Consider the following 22569-nt stretch of genomic DNA (forward strand, 5'->3'; position numbering starts at 1 on the left):
AGCATTACAGAATATCTCAGTTGTATTATAATAAAACAATTTTCAGTGTTTAGTAAACATTTTAGAAATTAACTAATATCCCCAAATACAGTTTGTTTTTTCAAGTATAAGTGCTAACTTTTCTGAACTTTGAAAGGACTCTGGTATATCGGGCCAATTAGATTATGTTTAGACTGTGCTGAAGATGAAGTGTTTGGTTTGGTTTTGGTGTTACGTGGTTTCATTTTGGTTTTTGCTTTAGGATAATAATTCTTTTAATTTGGTGAAAGCACTGTAAAATATTTTTAAATAGAATTTAGGTAGTGTGACAGATCTTGAGTTGTTTTGGTTTTGTGTCTCTCTTAAAAAAAAAATAGAGGAGGTGGGCAGTAAAAGGTTAAATAAATGGCTGTCCTCCTGGTGGCAGCCCATTGTATGTAGGCTTTCAGTTCAGTTTGCCCCAGTGTGTGCTAAATCCCTGGGGCTGTTTGCCCTTACTGGGGAAGCCTTGTGTCTTTATTTAGGGGAGCAATTACAGCTGTATCCTGCTCTGAAACCTGGCTGGTGCGTGGAGGAGGAAGTCTGCAATATTTTGTGCCACATAGTTAACAAGTGGCAGAAAGGATTCAAATAGTCAAAAGAAATAAAAAGTCACCACTGGTGTCTTTTCCATCTCCCCATCCCTAAGAAAGTAATGATAGTATGGAAATACTGAATTATCAGTTGAATGGCTAGCTTTAGAGGCTTTAAACAGATGAGTGTCAGTGATAGCATGAAGTCTCACTTTGTAAATATTTTATTCTACCTTGCTAGGCACTTAATATTACTCACGTTTACAGGGGTGTGTGTGTGTGTGTGTGTGTGTGTGTGTGTGTGTGAGTGTGTATAACTGAGCCAACATTTTAAGTATCAAGTTTATAACTCTCATGCCGGCTTACTTTGGAGTACATTCTGAATCAGTTACCATCAGTATATTAACCAATACTTTCTTTTGCTCTATTTCATTCAATAATTGGGAAACCTTTAAAACAGGTATTTTCAATGTAAGATAGGTAGAAAATGGCCATTGTCAAGGAACCTAGCTTTATAGGGATTCTACCCATTTTAAGTTTAACTTCAGATGCCTTGATTAAAAAAAAGCTTGAGATAATGGAAATACTGGATCTGTATTTGCATCTTATCAATTTGACAGTTATTCTGAAAGATATACTATATTTATATGCCTATATAATCAAGATTATTTAATTCCCAAATATTTGAACTAAGAAACTGTGCAGTAAACAAACTTTCATTTTCCTTTTTAGCCTTTTACAGAAACTTATTCAAAATAGATCAGATGTTGGGATTTGAGAAGGCTGAAGTCAAAAGTTTTCACAAGTAAATGATATGAGTTCTTTCATCAGTATTTATAGAGGTCTCCTTTTTTAAAAAAAAATTGTTTTTAGTGCTTATTTAGAGAGAGAGAAAGCTTGCATGGGCAAAAACAGGAGAACAGGAGAAGGGCAGAGACAGAATCCCAAGCAAGGCTCCGCACCATCAGTGGAGAGCCTTATGTGGAGCTCGAACTCAGAAACCTCAAGGTCATGACCTGAGGCCAAATCAGGAGTTAGTATAACTGTATAACCCACTGAGCCACCCAGGCGCCCCAGGTCTCCTTGTTTTTAAAGAGGACTAAATGTAATAAATTCACACATAAAAGGTTTTAATTGTGTATGTTTTGGTATTAGAAAGCTTTGTTTTGCTTTTGTTTCTTGCCTTATACAGAGTTTTTCCCTCCTCATGAAGGATTTTTCTCTTAGTTCATGATTATTGGTTGTTTAAAATAATTCAGCTAATTCTTAAGGACTGAAATATCTAGAAATATTTTTAGAAATGTTTAGAAATGCTCCTTCCCTCCCCTCATGGCACCATAGGAAATGTTCAGTCCTAGCATTTCCTTTCATCTGGGGGGGGGGGTATAAAATAAAAGTTACTTAACGACTTAATGTTCTATGCCTTTCTTTGTGATGGTAATTTATAATGGAGAAGGTAGACTAGGGTTTTCTTTTCATTTTAATAATAATAGCAATTTTTTTTTTTTTGCATCTGTAAATCAAACTCTACCAGATACCATCTGAATGGTCACAGTTGCCCTAAGAAGTTATTTCCCCATTTTATGTAGATGAGAACACTGAAGCCCAGATTCCATAATTTACCTGAAGGTCATAGAAATTGTTAAATAGAGGGACTAGCATTTGTACCTGATCTGTCTCATTTCAAAGCCCATGTTTTTTATACTATCCTGCTTCTCTCTATTAAACATATGAAATTCATTTGACATTATATAACTTTTTTTTTAACTTTTTTTTTTTTTAACGTTTATTTATTTTTGAGACAGAGAGAGCATGAACGGGGAAGGGGCAGAGAGAGAGGGAGGCACAGAATCGGAAACAGGCTCCAGGCTCTGAGCCATCAGCCCAGAGCCCGACGCGGGGCTCGAACTCATGGACCACGAGATCGTGACCTGAGCTGAAGTCGGACGCTTAACCGACTGAGCCACCCAGGCGCCCCAACATTATATAACTTTTATTAGAAGATTTTTATACTGTTGCCAATTAGCAGTTTTAAGTTCCATTCTGTCCTCCAGATCAGAGTTAGGTCTTGACTCTTTCTCAATGTAGTAGGTAGCACCAAATGAAGATAACACCCATGGCAAAAATAAATGGTAACCCTTTTAAAAACAAAACTCTTGACTCTTCTCAAAATGATCTCTATAAAACGGCTGTCATGATCCTTATTGCAAAGTCCTCAGACCATTATAAACTGTCTAGTAACCAAACAGAGCAATGTTCCCTGGTCTCACACTCACCTAGGTTAAGAGTGGCCTATAGTGAACTCAACAAGGGGAAGAGGATAGGAGGGTGTCACAGGTGGGTTAGAGGAGATCTATTTCCTTCCAAACAGGATAGCTGGGTTAGTAGATCAAAAGAACTATCTTATAAACCCTTAGGTTGGTAATTACTTTATGTCATGGCAGGGGGAAAAAATGTAAATGGTTTGCATTACCTTAGTGAAGTTCAACAAGTCCTGGCTCCTTTAAAATCATGTTATCATACTGATAGAGAACAGCTTCATTATCTGGCAGAAAAAGATATGACTAGAGAAGAAGAGACTCAATTCTGCCTTTCAGTGTTACTTGATACATTGAAGGTAGATCAGTGTTTCTACTATGTTATGTAAATAACTCTTACTTGCTATTAAGTGATATGTCATTTTGTTCTTTGGATTGTCATCACAGTATTTCTAAATATTAAGGAGTGTAGCTTTGTGTATCATAGCAGGTTTTAAGTGTGACATCAACTGCAGTTTACATCTTCAAATTAATTTGTGGTTTTCTTCTGGGTGTGTAGGTTTTTACAGGATAAGAAACCGAGTAGCTCAAACTCCCTTTAATAACTCTGGCAAGCCTTTTCTGTCAGTTTTTTCTTTTTCTTCATATTCTCATTTTCCCCCCAACTTTTAGCACAGCTACATAATAGGTGTTGGTTTATTTTTTACCCTCATGGAATCATGGGTAGTTTCATTGCAGCTCATCTCTTTCTGTTTGTTTCGTATAGGGCTGATAGTTCAGGACCATTCAGACCCCATGTTCAGTTCATATGCCTATAAGTCCCACTACCTACTGAATGAATCAAATCGTGCAGAGTTGATGAAATTACCTATGATTCCTTCTTCGTCAGCTTCCAAAAAGAAATGTGAGAAAGGTAATAATCAAAATAGTTTATCTCTTGCTTTTTATTTTTGCATTTCCTTTTTTTTTCTCTTTAAATGAAGGGGGGAAATGTATGCCTGTCAAGCACTATCTGTTGCTTTTGGTAAATTCTACCTTGGTGGTTGTGACTGTGTCTTCATATGGCTGCAACATCATTAAAAAGGGCTTAAAATAATTCCATTATTGCAAATTCTTACTTCTCATTGAATAAATTCTCACACATTCCATCTATCTGTGGGTTATTAAAATTGAAAGACTGAGTAGGATTTTGCTTAATATAGAAAGATTCTAAGGGCTCTTTCTCTTCTGCCTGATGGAGAACTACCATTCATGTTAGAATAGAATAGACGTGATGTAAATTATCATGAACTTTCAACTAAAAAACCAGGATAGGTTATTAAAAGAGGGAAGCCAAGATACTGGTACTTAAAATTTTGATTTTAGGCTACATTTTATCCTTTTGTTTCTTAAATGTTTTTGTTAAGATGCTATGAAAACTAGTTGCCCTTCTCTTAGGAGACTTTGGTGGGCAGCTGGGGTAGTTTATCCCAAATATTGGATATTGAAAGGCAGCCCAGCTCAACTGAAGAATTACTTATGGATAATTTATCCACAGAGAATCAAGAACTACATGTAATTTATATTCTCCCTAATAATTTAATCTATAAAAGCAAATCTTATATTTAACTTTACATAGCCTGCTTATAAAAAAGGAAAAAGTAGTTTAACAGTACTATATTATTTTGGGAGGTCTTATCCCAGAGGGTAAAATGAATAACCTTGAAGGTAAAGGCCTTTTCCTGTATACATTCCCATTATGATCGGGGAGCCAAGTTCAGAATCTTTAAAAGAAATTTGATTCATACCTAAAATACTAGGTATATTTGAAATAGGTTTTTTTTCCCCCATTCTTTATGTTGCCTGCTTGATGATGTATCTTTGCTGTTTGTCAGACATCTGAAGTGGCAACCCAAGACTAAAAAATATGTAATTAAGTAGGTTGATTAGAACCTATGGAGAAGTAGGTTGGAGAGAGTATTGGCTTGCTCATTTGTTTGTTTGTTTTTACATTGAAGTCAGAGTATGTCACCTTACTGGTGATACCATCTACTTCTGAAACAAACATGGATGTAGGTCTGGCTAACTCCATAATGCAATAAAATTACCCGAGGCATTCATTTTAGGAAATGCCTTATTTCCTACTGGCGCTTTTATAAAATTAGATTAATTCAATTGTTTCTTTGTTTTTGGTACTCAGTATTGACCTTGACATGAATTGAAATTATTTTGAGCCCTCTGTTTGCTTAGCTTGAACCACATCTTCTTCTTGCATCCTAAAGCAGTTTTCTTGCATAGCACCAAGGTGGATTGTTCATATTTTCATTTTTCTTGTGTATTTTTTGTCAAAAAATCGTGATGATTTTCATTGACGATTCTGGGTCTGTATTTCCTCTGAAATAACACTTAAAATTGAGGACTATTCCATAATGTTAAAAATGGCCAGCCTGACTTCCACATCAGCTCTAATGCTCACATGTCCCCTAAAGCTGTTTGCAAAGTCTGCTCTCCCTATTGGTAATTCCTTTCTGATGGAGAAGTCAGTTATCTCATTTTTATTTTAAACTTACCAAACCCCCTACCTAGGCTAAGAGCACTCAGGCAGCTAATCTGTAGGTTGGAGAATTGGAGCAATTAATCCACATTGAGATCTGCAGACAAAGGAAAAAATCTTAATGACTGAAGTAAAAGCTTTTAAGCAGAGGAAATATAGTAATTTATTTCATCACTGATTGTATATAGATTTTCTTTTTGTTTTTATGTTAATCAGTTAGAAGTTTGAAAGTCTACAGGAAGAAAAGATTTTCTGGAAAATTGATAGCAAACCCTCAAAAGGTTAGAGCGTGTGATTTCATAAAGTTGTGTAGAGGGCTCTTAACCTTTTGCTTATGAGATATTAAACCTCAGTACAATCAGGTTATGGGCCTGATTTTCCAACACAATTTTTTTTTTTTTTTGCAGTAAATGTCTTTATTATATTTCATCTTCAGTGGTTAACATCCTTCTCTGTCACTTGTTGAAATACCTTTTAGAAATACCTAATCTCCCCCCAAATCTCTTTTATATTTTTGCATTAAAAAATATCCTTTTGTTTTGTTTGCTGTACTTGTCTTGGTCTTAATCCAGAGATCATTTTGTGTATTTCAAAGGAGAGGATTTTGCCAGGGAACCTGGAGAGGGATCTCCTTGTTGTGTGGTACTTATTCCACAGTGACATTTACTTAGTTTTATGCTATAAAGCAGTGGTTCTCAATGTGAAGTCAGAAAAACTTATATAAACAATTTTTTAACTATGTTTAATATTTCAGAAAATCTAACAGAATCACACATTTGCACAAAATAAGGCTGCATACATTTCTTTATATTTGGCTATGATTTGAACAACTTAATGTGATAGTTTTGTTATTGGGATCAGAAGCTCTGATTGGCAGTTACATATTTCTTTGGTTAATAAAAACAGGAGAAATTGTTACCTTTTAACAGGGGTTTTGATTCTGGTTTTTTTTGGTTTAGGATTGGTTTTTTTGTTTGTTTGTTTCGGGGGTTTATTGGTTGATAAAATGTTTGGAAACATGGGTCCCTGAAGAAGAGAAAGGAGATCCTTGGCGATGAAAAAGTTGCAAACCACTGCTGTATAGCCTGTTTTTGACTTTCTTTATTTTTGCTGGAAAGTTAAATGATAATGTAATCACCAATTTGAGAAAGTTCAATCCTTTGCTTTTTTGCCTTTTTTTATGGAAAGAAAAAACTACTGGTCAACCTATTGGTTATTTTCTTTCTTGCTAATTTTATTATAAAGGGATTTAGTTAACTATGGCACTGGATTAAAATACAAGATGACCATTGCATGCTTTCTTAGCTCTCAAGGAGAAAAGAAAGTAAGTTGCTACATATTTCTTTGAAAATCTGCTCTCAAATCTACTCAAAGATTCCATGCATCTGTTAAGAGTTTTAGCTGCATGCTAAGCGGATGCCTCAATTGCCCACATTACTGTAAAGACTACAGTAATGGTTTTCATACCACTCAAAAGTTTTGAGTTTCTGGCCCCTGAAGCCCTGAAAAGGGACTGAAGTAGCTAAATCTGTTCATTTGTTTTCTATTTTAATCCATCACTATAGAGCTGACTCAATCCCTTTATTTTCCCCCAATTTGAGTCAAATTTGATGCACTTAAAAGATAACTTTCTCTTTTCTCTTTCTTTTTCTCTTTCCTCTCTTCTTAGTTATTAAGACTGTTTATTTGTTTCAAGGTGGAAGATTGCTCTGCTGTGAATCGTGCCCGGCTTCCTTCCACCCAGAATGCCTGAGCATAGAAATGCCAGAAGGCTGCTGGAATTGTAATGACTGTAAAGCTGGCAAGAAACTACATTACAAGCAGATTGTTTGGGTCAAATTGGGAAATTACAGGCAAGTTTTTCCAGGATAAAAAAGAAGTATTCAATGATTGTTCAGACATAGGTTCATAATCTATATACAAACTGGCTAGGAGATAGGTAGAACAACACAGAGCTACTTCCTTAAAAAAAAGAAAGAGAAAAGAAATCTATTTTGATTTGGCTTTTAGAAGCCAATTTGGGAAGGTTGGGTTATTGTTGGATTTTTTTTTCTTTTAGATTGGTTCTTTGGCTTGTTTTTCAGTTTTTCTTTTTTAAGAGGAGACTCTAGGCTCCTCCCTTATTTTTGTAAAATGTTTATTCTTTTTGAGAGAGAGAGTGAGTGTGTGTGTGGGTGCATGATCAAATGGGAGAGAGACAGAGAATCCCAAGCTGGCTCCATGCCCAGTACAGAGCCCGACCCAGGGCTCAATCTCACAAACTTCGAGATCATGACCTGAGTTGAATCAAGAGTCGGTTGCTTAACCAACTGAGCCACCCAGGCAACCCTTGTTTTTAAGTTGAAAGTAATTTTACACTAGTGAACTATGTACTACTAGATTTTGGAATAAAAGGTCTTATATAGATAGTAGGGAACATGTATTCTTTGTGTCCTAATTCATTTATATTGATTTCTAATAAAATAAAAGAATTTATATCCTGGCCAAAATAGTTCTCTTTACCCCTAAATCTGGCCCATTTCAGTTTCTGCTAGAAGCTTTAAACTGAGTGCAAGAAGAGAGCTCTTTAGAATTTAAGGAGAGAAATGATTTCATGAAGAGCTTTTAGTTCTTAAGAGAATGAAGAAGTATGTGTGATTGCCATTATATTAATAAAACTTTCTCCTTTTAAGAAGCCTGTCTTGGGGTGCCTGGGTGACTCAGTCGGTTGAGCGACCGACTTCGGCTCAGGTGATGATCTCACGGTTTGTGAGTTTGAGCCCCGCGTCGGGCTCTGTGCTGACAGCTCAGAGCCTGGAGCCTGCTTTGGATTCTGTGTCTCCCTTTCTCTCTGCTCCTACCCTGCTCATTCTCTGTCTCTCTCTGTCTCAGAAATAAATAAACATTAAAAAAAAAAAAGCCTGTCTTTGGGGCACCTAGGTGGCTCAGTCGGTTGAGCATCTGACTCTTGATTCTGGCTCAGGTCATAGTCCCACAGTCATGGAATGGAGCCCTGCCTCAGGCTCTGTGCTGACAGCACGAAGCCTGCTTGAGATTCTCTCTTTCTCTTCTTCTCTCCTCTCTCCATCCCTCCCCCTGCTCGAGCATGCACATGTGCTCTTTCTCCCCCTCTCAAAATAAATAAACTTAGAAAATAGAAGCCTGTCTTTAACAAGCCTTCATTGAATAGGAATAGTGATGTATTTTTAAAAACTCTACATTCTACATTTTGAGACATATGTTTACCATTTACTGAGAAAATAGGTACTGTTCAAGAGAGCACAATAATGGTCCACTTTTCAGAATGCTAAGTAAAATATATTTCTGTAGGATTTCAGACATTGTAATTTTTTTTAGTAAGGGCTATGTCATTTTCTCTGAATTATAAATATGCTGCTTGCTTACTTACCTATTTAACTTTGTGTGTGTGGGGGGGGGGGTGGGTAGAGTGTGTGTATGTGCACACACTAGCAAGTAGGGTTGGGGCAAAGGGAGAGGGAGAATCTTAAGCAGTCTCCACACCTAGCGCAGAGCCTAACATGGGGCTCAATCTGATGGACAGCGAGATCATAACCTGAGCTGAAATCAAGAGTCAGACGCTTAACCAACTGAGCTACCCAGGAGCCCCTTACCTATTTAACTTTAAAATTTTATTTTAGCTGAGATATAAGGGGCCTTGAGATTGAGACGTGATGCCCCCCCCCCCACACACACTATTTTTTTTAACATATGACAGAAACCCCCCCAAAAAAACTTGGCAGTTGAATACATAAGTAATTTTATACTATATGGCAACAAATACAAAGTTTCAGAAGGCAAATGTCAAACCAAGGGGAGGTATTTTTACTTCTACTTTAATAAGAAAAGACAAATACCTTACCTAGAACAGGGAGCAAAGAAGAGAAAGAGCCAGGTTGCCAAAGAAGAACAAATAGAAAATAAATATGTAAAAAATGCTGCGCCTTACTAAAAATAAGTATATGTTAAGGACAAAGAGGTTTTTTATTTCATTTTTGTTTTTGTTTTTTTCCAATTAACAGATTGTCAAAGATTTAAGAGTAATAAGTTTTTGGCTAGGGAGGGCAAGGGAAAAGGAGTGCCCCCACAGGGCAGTCTTGCATCACATATTAAATTGTAACAGTGTCTACCTTTTGATTCAGCTCTTCTCTTTTAAGGAATTTATTTAAGGAAAAAAACTGGACAAACAGGAAAAAATGTATTTATAGGGGTATTCATTAAAGTATTATTTTTAATTGCAAAAATTTGAAATAACCAAAATGCTCAGTGAGGGATTTCTCAAATAAATTATAGTGTATCCATAACCGTAAAGGGGTAATGCTCATCTCTATAGTAACATGAGATATCCAGGGTATATAGTTGAATTTAGACAGCATGTGAAAGAGCATATACATTATCTTTCCATGTGTTTATATAGTTAAAAAAAAATGTAGATCTAGATATGTTTTTCAGACCCAGAAAGAAAAACATCAGATGTTAATAGTATAAGGCATAAGATTTTAAAAGGGTGTCATTTATGGGGCGCCTGAGTGGCTCAGTTGGTTAAGCGTCTGACTTTGGCTCAGGTCATGATCATGCAGTTCGTGAGTTCAAGCCCTGTGCTGGATGGATCTGTGCTGACAGCTAGCTCAGAGCCTGGAACCTGTCTTCAGATTCTGTGTCTCCCTCTCTCTCTGTCCCTCCCCTGCTCATGCGCGCTCTCTCTCTCTCTCTCTCTCTCTCTCTCTCTCTCTCTCAAAAATAAGTAAAACATAAAAAAAAATTTAAAGGGAGTAATTTTAAGTTTTTCTGTTACACATTTCTGCATTGTTTTAACTTTTAAACACACACTGCTTTTTATAATTAAAAATCTAGGGGCGCCTGGGTGGCGCAGTAGGTTAAGCGTCCGACTTCAGCCAGGTCACGATCTCGCAGTCTGTGAGTTCGAGCCCCGCGTCAGGCTCTGGGCTGATGGCTCGGAGCCTGGAGCCTGTTTCCGATTCTGTGTCTCCCTCTCTCTCTGCCCCTCCCCTGTTCGTGCTCTGTCTCTCTCTGTCCCAAAATAAATAAAAACGTTGAGAAAAAAAAAAAATTTATAATTAAAAATCTGTATCATTCCAGGGTGGGCAGGAGTGCAAGTTTGACAATTAATAGGTAAGACATTCCTGGATAAGAAATAGCTAAAACAGCGTAGGGGCACCTGGGTGGCTCAGTCAGTTAAGTGTCCCACCTTGGCTCAGGTCATGATCTCATGGTTCATGAGTCTGAGCCCCACATCAGGCTCACTGCTGTCAGCACAGAGCCCACTGCAGGTCCTGTCTTCCTCTCTCTCTGCCCCTCCCCAACTTGCACACAGACTGAAAAAATTTTAAGTTTTTGTATATTTACTGTTCATACTGATTATTCTATATACTACCAAAACTTACCTCTTCAATTCTTGACTTGCCCAATTGTTAGAAACTGTCATATGTACCTCACAGATGATTTCCATTTAGTGATCGCTATGCTATTCAGCCATTGCCTGTTTTCATTCAGTTATGTTTTCATTCTGTTCCACATCCCACATTTGTTATGATGTAGGATGAATTAGATTCTGAAATACACACTGACATAAACCTAGTACATTTGATCAAAAACTATTTACTCTGGTTGATTAGAGGGAAGAAAATGTTCATTTGAATGGAGTGGTCATTCTTCACTATAGCATCAGTTTATTCTCAAATGGTTCCCTTGACTACTAGAAATCAACTTTTATACCTTGAAAGACAATCTTACTACTAAGATTGTCAAATTTGGAGGAACACATAACTTTTCTAGGATTGAAATTGGTTTTGGAATAGTATTGGTAAATTCTAACTCTTAAGTTGGGTAATGAGTTGTTATTTTTAGTTGTTATGCTTTATAACTTATATGTTCATGATATTCCTTTGTATCAGGTATTAATTTTTAAAGGAAAAAAAACTAGATGGGGAGTTTAGGGTCTAGTTGGTTTAGTCTGTGTTCACTACTTCATTAGTTCACTGATCAATATGTTTTTTTTATTAATTTTTTTAATGTTTATTTTTGAAAGAGAGCATGTGTGAGCAGGGGGGGACAGGATCCCAAGTGGGCTTTGCACTGACAGCAGAGAGCCCAATGTGAAAGTACAAAACCTTTTTTCTCCCTCATGCCAGCCATGTAAAGAATGGTATGATTTTTCAGTGTCTTGATTGATCTAAAATTGCTTTTGTTTTCAGATGGTGGCCAGCAGAGATCTGCAATCCCAGGTCTGTGCCACTGAACATCCAGGGCCTTAAGCATGACTTGGGGGACTTCCCTGTGTTCTTCTTTGGTTCTCATGACTACTATTGGGTACACCAGGGCAGAGTGTTCCCTTATGTTGAAGGAGACAAAAGTTTTGCTGAGGGACAGACTAGTATTAACAAGACCTTCAAAAAAGGTAAGTTGGATGATGTTTACAGTGGCTCAAAACCAAGACTCAGCGGTTGATTTCTCTGTGTCTCCTCACTTGCACTTGACATGTTTCTGGTATTAGAGAACTTTCACCAGGTGTTACAATCCAGCATCCAGAAGTATCCAATCACATTAGAGCACATCTTATCCAATCAGTTAGAAAAATACATTTCAGTATGGTAGACTCTGCCGTCTGTATGAAAAGAGTATCTTCAGTGATCTTTCTACAAACATAGAGATTATTTTGGAAATAGTCTTCTTAATCCAGTGAGGCACCTTTGCCACAGAAGAGTAGTAAAAGCTTCCCATGAAGCGCCTTATAAGTGTTTTTGCAACAAGTTTCCAGGAAGTTTGACTTTCTGGGTAAGAGTAAAAGGAATTTAAATCTAGTACGAGATAAAAAGCTGGTTTTTTTTGGTTGGTTGGCTATTTTTTTGCTTTACTTGGAAGCCTCTGATTATTGAAGTAGGACCTCTTCTCTAAGGCAATGGCTTACGCAGAGCACAGTGTTCAGCTATAAACGAGTTATGTCCTATTTCAGCGTTATCCTATCCTGGTGGAAAATGGTTATTTCCAGAATAATTTTAAAAAGAACACCCCAGGCCAGATTCAGGGCATTGGGAAGGCAATGTAAAACTGCTCTCCTAACAGTCTTTGTTTTTTGTTTTTTTGTGTGTGGTTTTTTTTGCTGTTGTTATTTATATACTTTGTTTTGTCCTATTGGCAGCACTGGAAGAAGCTGCAAAACGTTTCCAGGAATTGAAAGCACAAAGAGAAAGCAAAGAAGCACTTGAGATTGAAAAAAACTCAAGAAAACCCCCTCCTTACAAACACATCAAAGTGAGTCGTTACCCATGAAACATTGGTATTTGACAGGCAAGAGGAAATGCATCGCCCTCTTAGTAATTAGAAGGCCCTTTTTGACTTATGAAGACTTTTACTGATTATCACCCAGTCTTCTGTAAAGCCAACTGAGAGCTTTTGTTGGAAGCATAAAATGGGAGCCATAGCCACTGTGCTGTGAGGAGGAGTCTTTGATAAGCCCTCTCACACCTACGAGCAGCATGTTCCCTGTGAAACCTTGTTCTTGCCCTACCAGGCTGTCCTGCAGCAAGTGAGAGGATAGATATTTAGCTCCTTTACAAATTCTAGAAAGCCCACAGTTGCTTTTAGTTATAAATGTCCATTAATTTAGTAGAAGAAATACACATGATAAATAAGTGAGAATTCATATCAGATTTTGATATTTGTGTCCAGTATGAAGAGGCCATTTTATTCTTAGCTTGTTCTTAAGTTATTCAGGGGGAAATTGAAATCAAGATATATAAAGAACCTTCCTCAGAATCACACCACTATAGCATAGCCAAGAATTTCATGGATGTGTGAGGTTCCTGTTCAGATTCCTCCCTCTCATTCGTGACTTGGTTTTCCAGGCTAACAAAGTAATAGGAAAGGTGCAGATCCATGTTGCAGACCTGTCAGAGATCCCCCGCTGTAACTGCAAGCCTGCTGATGAGAACCCGTGCGGCCTGGAGTCGGAGTGCCTAAACAGGATGCTGCAGTACGAGTGCCACCCGCAGGTGTGCCCAGCTGGAGAGCGGTGCCAGAACCAGTGCTTTACAAAGAGGCTCTACCCTGATGCAGAAATCATCAAAACAGAACGGAGAGGCTGGGGCCTCAGGACCAAAAGGAGCATTAAGAAGGTAGCCTGGAACAGAGGCCATGGGGGCGGTGGGACAGACCAGGGCTGTGCCTCTCAGAAGATGCTTCATCTCCTCCTAGGGGTGAAATACATAGGGATTTTTGGCAAAATTTTGAAGCTTCCCAAGTTGAAAGTTTGGCGCTTCTTGAGCAGAGCAGAAGTGGTAGGAAGAGGCAGTAATAAAATGCACATAAACTTTGGATGTCCTATGGTCAGTCATAAAAAGGAGAAGGGACATTGGTCATTTCCTTTTTTTTTTTTTTTTAATCTGGTTTTAATTGACTGTCTTTATACATTTTTTTTTTTTTTACATCTATTTTTGAGAGACGAAGCACACGTTGGGGAGGGGCAGAGAGAGGGGGGGAAGACACAGAATCCGAAGCAGGCTCCAGGCTCTGAGCTGTCGGCACAGAGCCCAACGTGGGGCTCAAACTCACAAACTGTGAGATCATGACCTGAGCCGAAGTCGGAGGCTTAACTGGCTGAGCCACCCAGGCGCCCCTCCTTTTTTATTTTATTTATTTTTTTTAAAGCTTATTTATTTTGAGAGAGAGAGAGAGCACAAGCAAGGGAGGGACAGAAAGAGAGAGAATCCCAGGAAGGTTCCACGCTCAGCATCAAGCCTGACACAGAGCTGGATCTCATAACCATGAGATCACAACTTGAGCCAAGATCAAGAGCCGGACTGAGCCACCTAGGCGCCCCCATTGGTCATTTTCTATTTGAAATATTTTTGACCTGTTAAGCAAAAGAGATGTAAAAGGCTTAGTAAAGGCAAAAGAGTATGAAGGTCAGAACATACTGGGATGGAAACTAGCAAACCCAAGCTTTGCACCAATGTCACAATTCCTTGGCTGTGAGGATGTGGCCAAGTCACTAACCTCCTTGAGCCTCAGTTTCCTCCACTCTCAAGCGGATGTATCATAACCCTTGCCCTACACTCTTAAAAGGGTTGTTGCCAGTCTCAAATTAGAGTATATGTGCAAAAGCAACTGGCAAAGGTTGAGATCTTTAACACTTATAAATTGTCTTCATTCTTGGGGCCCCTGGGTGGCTCATTCAGTTAAGTGTCTGACTCTTGATTTCAGATCAGGACATGATCTCACGGTTTGGCTCGTGGGTTTGAGCCCTGAGTTGGGCTCCACACTGACAGTGCAGAACGTGTTTGGGATTCTTTCTGTCTCCTGCTCTCTATGCCCCTTCCCCACTCGTGCACGCTTGCTTGCTTGCTCTCTCTGTCTCAAAATAAATAAACTTTAAAAAAATAAATAAATTATCTTCATTCTTACACTTTGAGGCGCTTTTTCCAAGCGGTCTCTTTGAAGAAAAATTTTTAAATGCAAATAACTCAAAGAAGAATGAAAATCACCAGCAAATCCTAGTGTTCAAACAGTGGCTCTCAAACTTCAGAGATCCCAGGAATCTTCTGGGATCCTTGTTGAAAACAGTGTCCTACTGAACTATCTAGGGACAAGCCTGAATAGTGTGCGGTTTCAAATGAGGCCCCCTTTCGGCCCTCTCTTCCATCCCCCCCACCCCTCCACTCCCCGCCGCTTGCCCAGGGCCAGTAGCGAACTAGCAAGAGTGCAGAGACTCTCAGTGAGAGAAGGTGGACATAGTGGGAATTAAAATTACTCTTGACATTTTTCTACCTGTAAAAAAAAGAAAAATCATCTTTGTGGTTAAAAAGTACTGTAGGAAAGAGAAACAATACAAAAAAGATAATAAAGAGTGAAATTCTTTCATCCCTTCAATTCCTGGTCTCCTCACCAGAGATGACCATTGTTAATAGGTTGTCATGTAGCCTTTTATGTATACAAATACATAGTCCTATATCCTATACTTATAGAATCTTTAAAAACAAATATACATATTATTTTATCCCACTTAATATATCATAAACATCCCTTTATGACAACCCATATAGATTTCTGCTCATTCTTTCTTTTTTTTGCTCATTCTTTTTTAACTAAACTCCCATTGTATTCTATAGTAAAATGTACCATAACTTATAACCTATCTTCTAATAAACTTTATATATATATAATTTATTTAATTCTGTAGTGAACATTCTTGATTTTCTGTCTTCATGCACCCATTTCTATAGATTAGATCACTTGAAGTGAAACTCATTCATTAAGCACATGTTTGTGAAGCTGCTTCTATGTGCCAGGTACTACTCTAGGCATTTGGAAAAACAGTAGTGAACAACATACCTTTGTGGGTCTGCTAGAGACAGGTAATAAACAGATATGTAATGCTAGGTACCACTAAAATGCTGCAGAGAAAAATAATACTGTCAAAGGGGATGGCTGGTGACAGGAATTGTTATTTTAAATTGCTTGGTTAAGGAAGGCTGAGGAGTGCCATTTGACCTGAACAATGAGGAAAAAAGGCATGCATTTCAGGCTGAAGAAAGAGCAAAGACAGGGGCCTTAGCATGCTCCAGGCACAGCAGGAGAGCTAGTGCATCTGGAGAAGAGTGAGGAGGAGAGGGGTGAGAGGCAGGAGATAGCAGAGAAGGTAGCCTGGGGCCAGATCTTATGGGAACTTAGAGACCACAGGAGGGAGACTTCTGGAAGTTGTTAGTGGGAAGTGACTTGATCTGACTGGATGTATTCATTTTCTATTGCTGCCTGACAATAATACTACAAACTTGGGAACTTATGATGTTACACACACTTTATTTTCTCACAGTTTCTAGGTCAGGAGTTGGGCAGTGCTTGGCTGGGTCCTCTGCTTAGGGTCTCACAAGGTTTCAGGCAAGATGCTTCTAGGACTGGATTTCTCATTCTTGTGCCCCAACTAGAGAAGGATATACTTTCCTGCTTGCATGGCTGTTGGCAGAATTCTGCTCTTTGCAGCTATAGGTCTGAGAGCTTCAGGTGGTTTTTGTTTGGGGTTGTTGTTCTTGTTGTTGTTTTGCTGCTATTAGCCTCTAGAGGCTGCCCACAATTCCTTGCCACATGGAGTTCCCCGACTTGGCTATTTGCTTCCTCACAGCCAACAAGGGAGAGACACTCCAGCAAGATGGATGCTAAAGTCTTGATGTAACAGACTCCCAGAATCACATACATTCTGTCATCTTTGCCGTATTCTATTGGTTAGAAGCAAGTCGCAGGTCCTACTCACTCAAGGAGAGAGAATCACACCACGGCATGAGCGCTGGGAGACAGGCATCTTGGGGGCTGCCTTAAGTATCCGTGTGCCACCCTTGTGTTTCTGAAAATTAACTCTGGCTGTAGTCTGTGGAATTTATGATCATGGGGAAGGGCTAACAAAAAGGAGACCATTGTTGTCCAGGAGACAAATGATGGTGGCATATGGACTACCAGGGTTGTAGCTGAGCCAGAGAGAAGTGGGTACATTGCTGATATTTTGAAGGCGGAGCCAACAGGATTCACTGATCATTAAATATATGGATTGGATTGCTTGGCTAAAGGTCATTGACATTTAAAATGTCATTAGAATGCAAAAATTTTTTTTAAGTTTTTTCTTTTTTTTTTTTAAATCTCTACACCCGACGTGAGACTTAAACTCATGACCCCAAAATCAAGAGTCACATGCTCCTCTGACTGAACCAGCCAGGTGCTCCTAGAATGCAAAATTTTTGGTGGTACTTTTAAGCCATGCATATCACATACATAAATTTTGCCTATGACTTCAGGGGAGGTGTAGGGGCTATCCTGAAATTTATCCAGTTTAATATCATGTTAACGTCTTTTATTAATTTTTTAATGTTTATTTATTTTTGAGTTGGAGGAGGAGGGGCAGAGAGAGGGAGACAGAGGATCCCAAGCAGGCTCTACACTGAAAGTGAAGAGCCCGATGTGGGGTTTGAACTCATGAACCATGAGAACATGCCCTGAGCTAAATAAAGTCAGACACTTAACCAACTGGGGCACCCAGGCGCTCCTAACATCTTTAACAGTAGTTGCATTTATTTTAAAATGTATTCTAATTTATTAAATTAATATAATCAAGAGAAAAGAAAATACAGTCAGGATTATTCTGTCCAGTAGTACTTGAGGAATTGCTAATGTAAGACAATTGCTCTTTTACAAAATAGTTGGAAGTATATATTCCTGAAAAGCAAAATCATAAAGACTTAGTAGCAGCATGGAAAAGATTTTTGGTACATTGAGGGACAAAGGCCAAATATGGAATTTGATTGTACACAGCCAGCCCTCTTCCTTTCGCACATAACAGATCCTTGCAAATGTGGGCCAGAGCCAAACAAGGGACTTCCTGTAACAAGGTGATTTCTTTCTTCAAAATTAAGAAAATATATATTAAATACTGAATTACAGCTTACCTTTTTGCCATAGTCTTTGAGGACAGATTTCTAGCTCTATTAAAGTTCTTGTTTTGTTATTTTTATTCATAATTTAATTCATAGTTAATGGGTATTTTTTGAGTTGTTTTTTGTTTTTTTAAAGGTTTTATATTTTTAAATAACCTCTACATCCAACATGAGGCTCAAACTCACAAAAAAATAAAAGTATCACTACATTTTTGCCAATAAATTTGAAAATTTATATGAATGGATTCTTAGAAAAGCATAATCATCACCACTCCCACAAAAATAAATTAAAAAATATGAATAGTTCTATAAACTATTAAAGAAATTGAAACTATCATTAAAAACCTTCCAACAGGGGCGTCTGGGTGGCTCAGTCAATTAAGCATCCTGCTTCAGCTCAGTTCATGATCTCAGGGTTTGTAGGTTTGAGCCCCGTGTTGGGCTCTGTGCTGACAGCTCAGAGCCTGGAGCCTGCTTTGGATTCTGTGTCTCCCTCTCTCTTGCTCTCTCTCTCAAAAATAAACATTAAAAAAAAAAAAAAAAAAAAAAAAAAGACGTTCCAAAAAAGAAAACTTTAAGCTCAGATGGTTCCACTGGTCAATCTGCCAAACATCTAAAGTTAGAAATAATGTCAATTAGAATAGAATAGAATTGAATAGAAAGAAGGAACAAGACAGATGTGGTAAAAATATATGCAACAAAGATGATAAGGGATTATGTTTTGTTGCAAAGAGTTCACATATGGAGAAAATATATGCAACATATGAACAAAGGTGCCACCTGCATGCCAATGAATGACAACCACCATTTGTCTCTAGGGTTAAAGTTGTACTTCCAGCAGTCTTTCTGGTTAATTCTCTTGGATTACATTACACATACAGTGTTAAAGAATGCTTTCAAATATAACACACTGGTTTTCCACTTATGTGTTATGTGCTTCTCTACAGGGTGAATTTGTAAATGAATATGTCGGTGAATTAATTGATGAAGAAGAGTGCAGATTGCGAATCAAGCGAGCCCACGAGAACAGTGTAACTAATTTTTATATGTTAACTGTTACCAAGGTAAAATTGCTTTTTTTTTGTAAGAAAAAAGGATTCTTGGTTTTTGTTTCATGGTCTTAGGTTGAACTCCATTTCCTCTAACTTGATTTTTTTTTCCAGGAGAGTTAGAATGGTTTGAAGTAGCCAGTGTGCTACCAGCCACAGTGTGCTTCTTAACACCACAGTGCACCGTGGCTGGTTAATGAAGCTTTGCATGTGGCATGTGAGGTGGCCCTGTGAGTGGAGAGACAGCCAGGACAGGGCAGACATGGTCACGGAAGAACCTGGCCCTCAGTTTCTCCATTACTGATGGGAGACCATCAGCTCTGCCATGCTGAGTTCTAAAGCACCATTAAAGTTCTGATTTAGCAAAAATTCTAACTCTGAATTGTTCTGTATACTGAAACTTCATGTCTGAGTTAGGACAAATGAATGAAGCCATAAGCAGGATGACAGGAAAACTGCTAGTTTAATCCATGAGATTGTAAGCTACCTTTGCTGTGCGTTCTGTCTGTATCTCACCTCACTTCTGCAGCAGCCCTCTGCCATGCAGGGGACAAGAAACTGAGGTCCAGCCATGACAAGTGATCTGTTGAGTGCAGAGCAAAGACTAGTACCCATCTTTCTGGTGTTCCAGGCTATCCCTGAAACTGAGGGAATACCATTAAAAGTAAGAACTAGAAATCACTTAAAAGCTTATTCTCTTGGTGCCTGGGTGGCTCAGTCGGTTGAGCGTCTGACTTCAGCTCAGGTCATGATCTCGCTGTTTGAGACCCGCATCGGGCTCTGTGCTGACAGCTCAGAGCCTGGAGCCTGCTTCAGATTCTGTGTCTCCCTAATCTCTCTGCCCCTCCCCACTCGCACTCTCTCTCTCTCTCAAAAATAAGTAAATATTTAAAAAATTAAAAAAAAAAAACTTTAGGAGCGCCTGGGTGACTCAGTCGGTTAAGCGTCCGACTTTTGATTTCAGTTCAGGTCATGATCCCACGGTTCATGAGTTCAAGCCCCATGTCAGGCTCTGCACAGACAGTGCAAAGCCTGCTTGGGATTCTCTCCCTCCCTCCAGCATTCACACTGTCTCTCTCAAAATAAATAAACTTTAAAAACAAAAAAGCTTATTTTAGCTGATATGTCATTGTTTAACAGTTTTACAACTTTCATGATTGTAACTTTCATAAACATAAAATACCAATTATTTCTGATTACTGACTAAGCCTTTCACATCCTCCCCTCACTGGCAGGGACCCTCCAGCCATCTTGACAATGCTGGGGAGGCCCCGTCCTCCAGAGCTTATCCAGATTATCAGAGTTTGAATTCAGGGGCCAGATTGTTGAGCTTTTGACTGTATTCTGAACATCAGTGTAAGTGAAACAGAACGAACAGATGACTACTAAAGAGTATATCCCACACGACAGCCCTTCCATTGATCAAATCCCAAAGTCTTCATTCAGAGACCAAGTCTTTCATTTTTCCTCCTTCCCTCTCCGTGGCCTACACTCTTCTCCATTAGCCCCCATGGTCGTTTCGCTGCTTGAGCAGAACAGGAAAGGAGGGCTGACAGCAGAAAACCATAGCTTCCACCCCACGCGGCTCACCGATCTCTGTGCTCTGGCATCGCAGAATGCCCTTCCTCAGCCTGTGGCCAACTGATCTTCCACATAGCATTATTCTGTGGTCTGTGTCTAGAAACAAACTGGAAGGAAGGAAGGAAGGAAGGAAGGAAGGAAGGAAGGAAGGAAGGAAGGAAGGAAAGAAAGAAAAGCTAAATTCTACTTTATCTTAAATGCTTTGACTTGAAGGTCATCAAATAAAGTCAATAACTTAGTCAACGGCTCAGAGAGCACATGATGTCAGATTTGTCAGCCGTCAGACATCAGCTGGTAGCAAAAAGCTGCTCCCTGTGGCTCTTGACCAAGTTGGCTATTTCTGAGAGAGACTTGTACTTAGCTTTATGTTAAAGGCACCCTTCATTTCTTTTCTTTCTGAAGGACCGTATAATTGATGCTGGCCCCAAAGGAAATTATTCTCGCTTTATGAACCACAGTTGTAATCCAAACTGTGAAACACAAAAGTGGACAGTGAATGGAGATGTTCGAGTTGGACTTTTTGCTCTTTGTGATATTCCTGCAGGTAAAAAACCAGCTTGTTCCCCATGCCCTCCTCCCTGGGCAGGACATCCCTCAAGGTTTGAGGCTTAAGGATTTATTCAAATAAGATAGAATTCTATTTAGAATTATTATCTGCCGTTAAGAAGTGAAAATCTGTGTCCTGCAAAAGGGAGTTTAAGCAAGCAGAGAGGATGTCACAGAATTCTCTGGGTCCTTGACCCTAATGAATTACTTCTCCAAGTTCTTGCTGTCTGTGCGATATAACCAGATGCTTAGCTTTTGTTTTCTTTTTTAAAGTATTAACATACTGTGTTAACTTCAACTGGTGTCTGGGCTTGTTTGGTTGGGGGGGTGGGGGGTGTTTGTTTTTTAGTTGGAAGATCATCTGTTTCAGGGTAGACATAAAAAGCTTCTGAAGCCAGCTGCCGCTTCCATTTTTCCTTACCCATCTAGCATCTTAACAGCAGAACTTAGTTTCTTCTCTGCTGGGTTTGTAGGAAAATGGGTAAGAAGAGAAGAACGATAGCTAGAAGAGATTAAAGGCATTCCCGACGTTGTGGCCTCTTCAAGACCAGCTAAGAGAAAGCTTGGACCTCCCAGCTCAAATCCCTGGGTCTTTGGTGTAAATAGTAAATCTGCGTGGTGAATTCTTTTCTGATCATAATCTAAAGCATTAATCACCAGAGATGGTATGGTCACCAAGATGCCATGGTCCTATTATTCATTCAGAAATTGGTGTAAATTAGCTTTAGGAAAGCAACTAAACCAGAACCCATTTGTCTTGAGCACAGATTTTAGATTCTTAGTCTGTGTTACATGGATCTTGACCACTTCAATGAAAAGGATATGACGACTTCTGTAGACTATTTTTGCTGTCATCACTGGTGGATGGGGATGTTTTCCTCTATTGTTTTTCCCCATTACTGTCTTCTGTGTGGAACACGGGTGAGGGAAAAGCCTTCATGTCAGAATTATGTCTCTCTTTCATTGTGAGTGTGTGTCCGTGGCAGCATTTCTCTTCCCCATGATTTGAGTATGAATAATTATTTCTCTTGTTTTAGGGATGGAGTTAACATTTAATTATAACCTGGATTGTCTGGGCAACGGCAGAACGGAATGCCACTGTGGAGCAGAGAACTGCAGCGGCTTTCTGGGAGTGCGGCCGAAGGTCAGTCGTGAGGGAAGCAAGCACCCCAAGCCAGCGGGAAATCAGGAGTGGGGCTGCTCAAGAAGTGTATGACCACCTCAGGAAAATGCTGGCAAATGGGTACCTGGATTAGCTCGAGGGACAGTCGTTGTGGTAGCCAGAGTTTAGACTCTCTAACTTTCTAACGAAGCATATCTTAATAAGATCTGTCAGGTTCTGAAAATGTGTCTGTATTTCTGATTGTTTTTGAAGTTACCAGTATCCTTTTCAAACCTTTTTTTTAAAATTCACATTCTATTTAAAACCACTGAGTGAGGCGCTTTAAAATGTTTTGTGTTCTGGGGCGCCTGGGTGGCACAGTCGGTTAAGTGTCCGACTTCCGCTCAGGTCATGATCTCGTGGTTTGTGAGTTCGAGCCCCGCATCAGCTGTCAGCTCAGAACCCATTTCAGATGCTCTGTCCCCCTCTCTGTCTGCCCCTCCTCTGCTCGCTCA

General features: G+C 39.1%; 1 protein-coding gene across 7 annotated transcripts in view; it reads left to right on the top strand.

Moving 5' to 3' along the window:
• Nucleotides 1-22569, top strand: part of NSD3 (nuclear receptor binding SET domain protein 3) — a 117063-nt gene that overhangs the window by 87555 nt on the left and 6939 nt on the right. For 3 of the 7 annotated variants that reach the window (XM_045055556.1, XM_045055555.1, XM_045055557.1), the window contains exons 15-22: nt 3576-3722; nt 7012-7195; nt 11555-11757; nt 12499-12611; nt 13205-13474; nt 18724-18840; nt 20809-20950; nt 21990-22096. In XM_045055556.1, the coding sequence (XP_044911491.1) occupies nt 3576-3722; nt 7012-7195; nt 11555-11757; nt 12499-12611; nt 13205-13474; nt 18724-18840; nt 20809-20950; nt 21990-22096 (1283 nt within the window). The remainder of the gene's footprint in view (nt 1-3575; nt 3723-7011; nt 7196-11554; nt 11758-12498; nt 12612-13204; nt 13475-18723; nt 18841-20808; nt 20951-21989; nt 22097-22569) is intronic. The other 4 variants (XM_045055559.1, XM_045055560.1, XM_045055558.1 and 1 more) reach the window with 4 other exon arrangements.

The sequence above is a fragment of the Felis catus genome, chromosome B1 (genome assembly GCF_018350175.1).
Source record: "Felis catus isolate Fca126 chromosome B1, F.catus_Fca126_mat1.0, whole genome shotgun sequence".
NCBI classification, from domain to species: Eukaryota; Metazoa; Chordata; class Mammalia; order Carnivora; family Felidae; genus Felis; species Felis catus.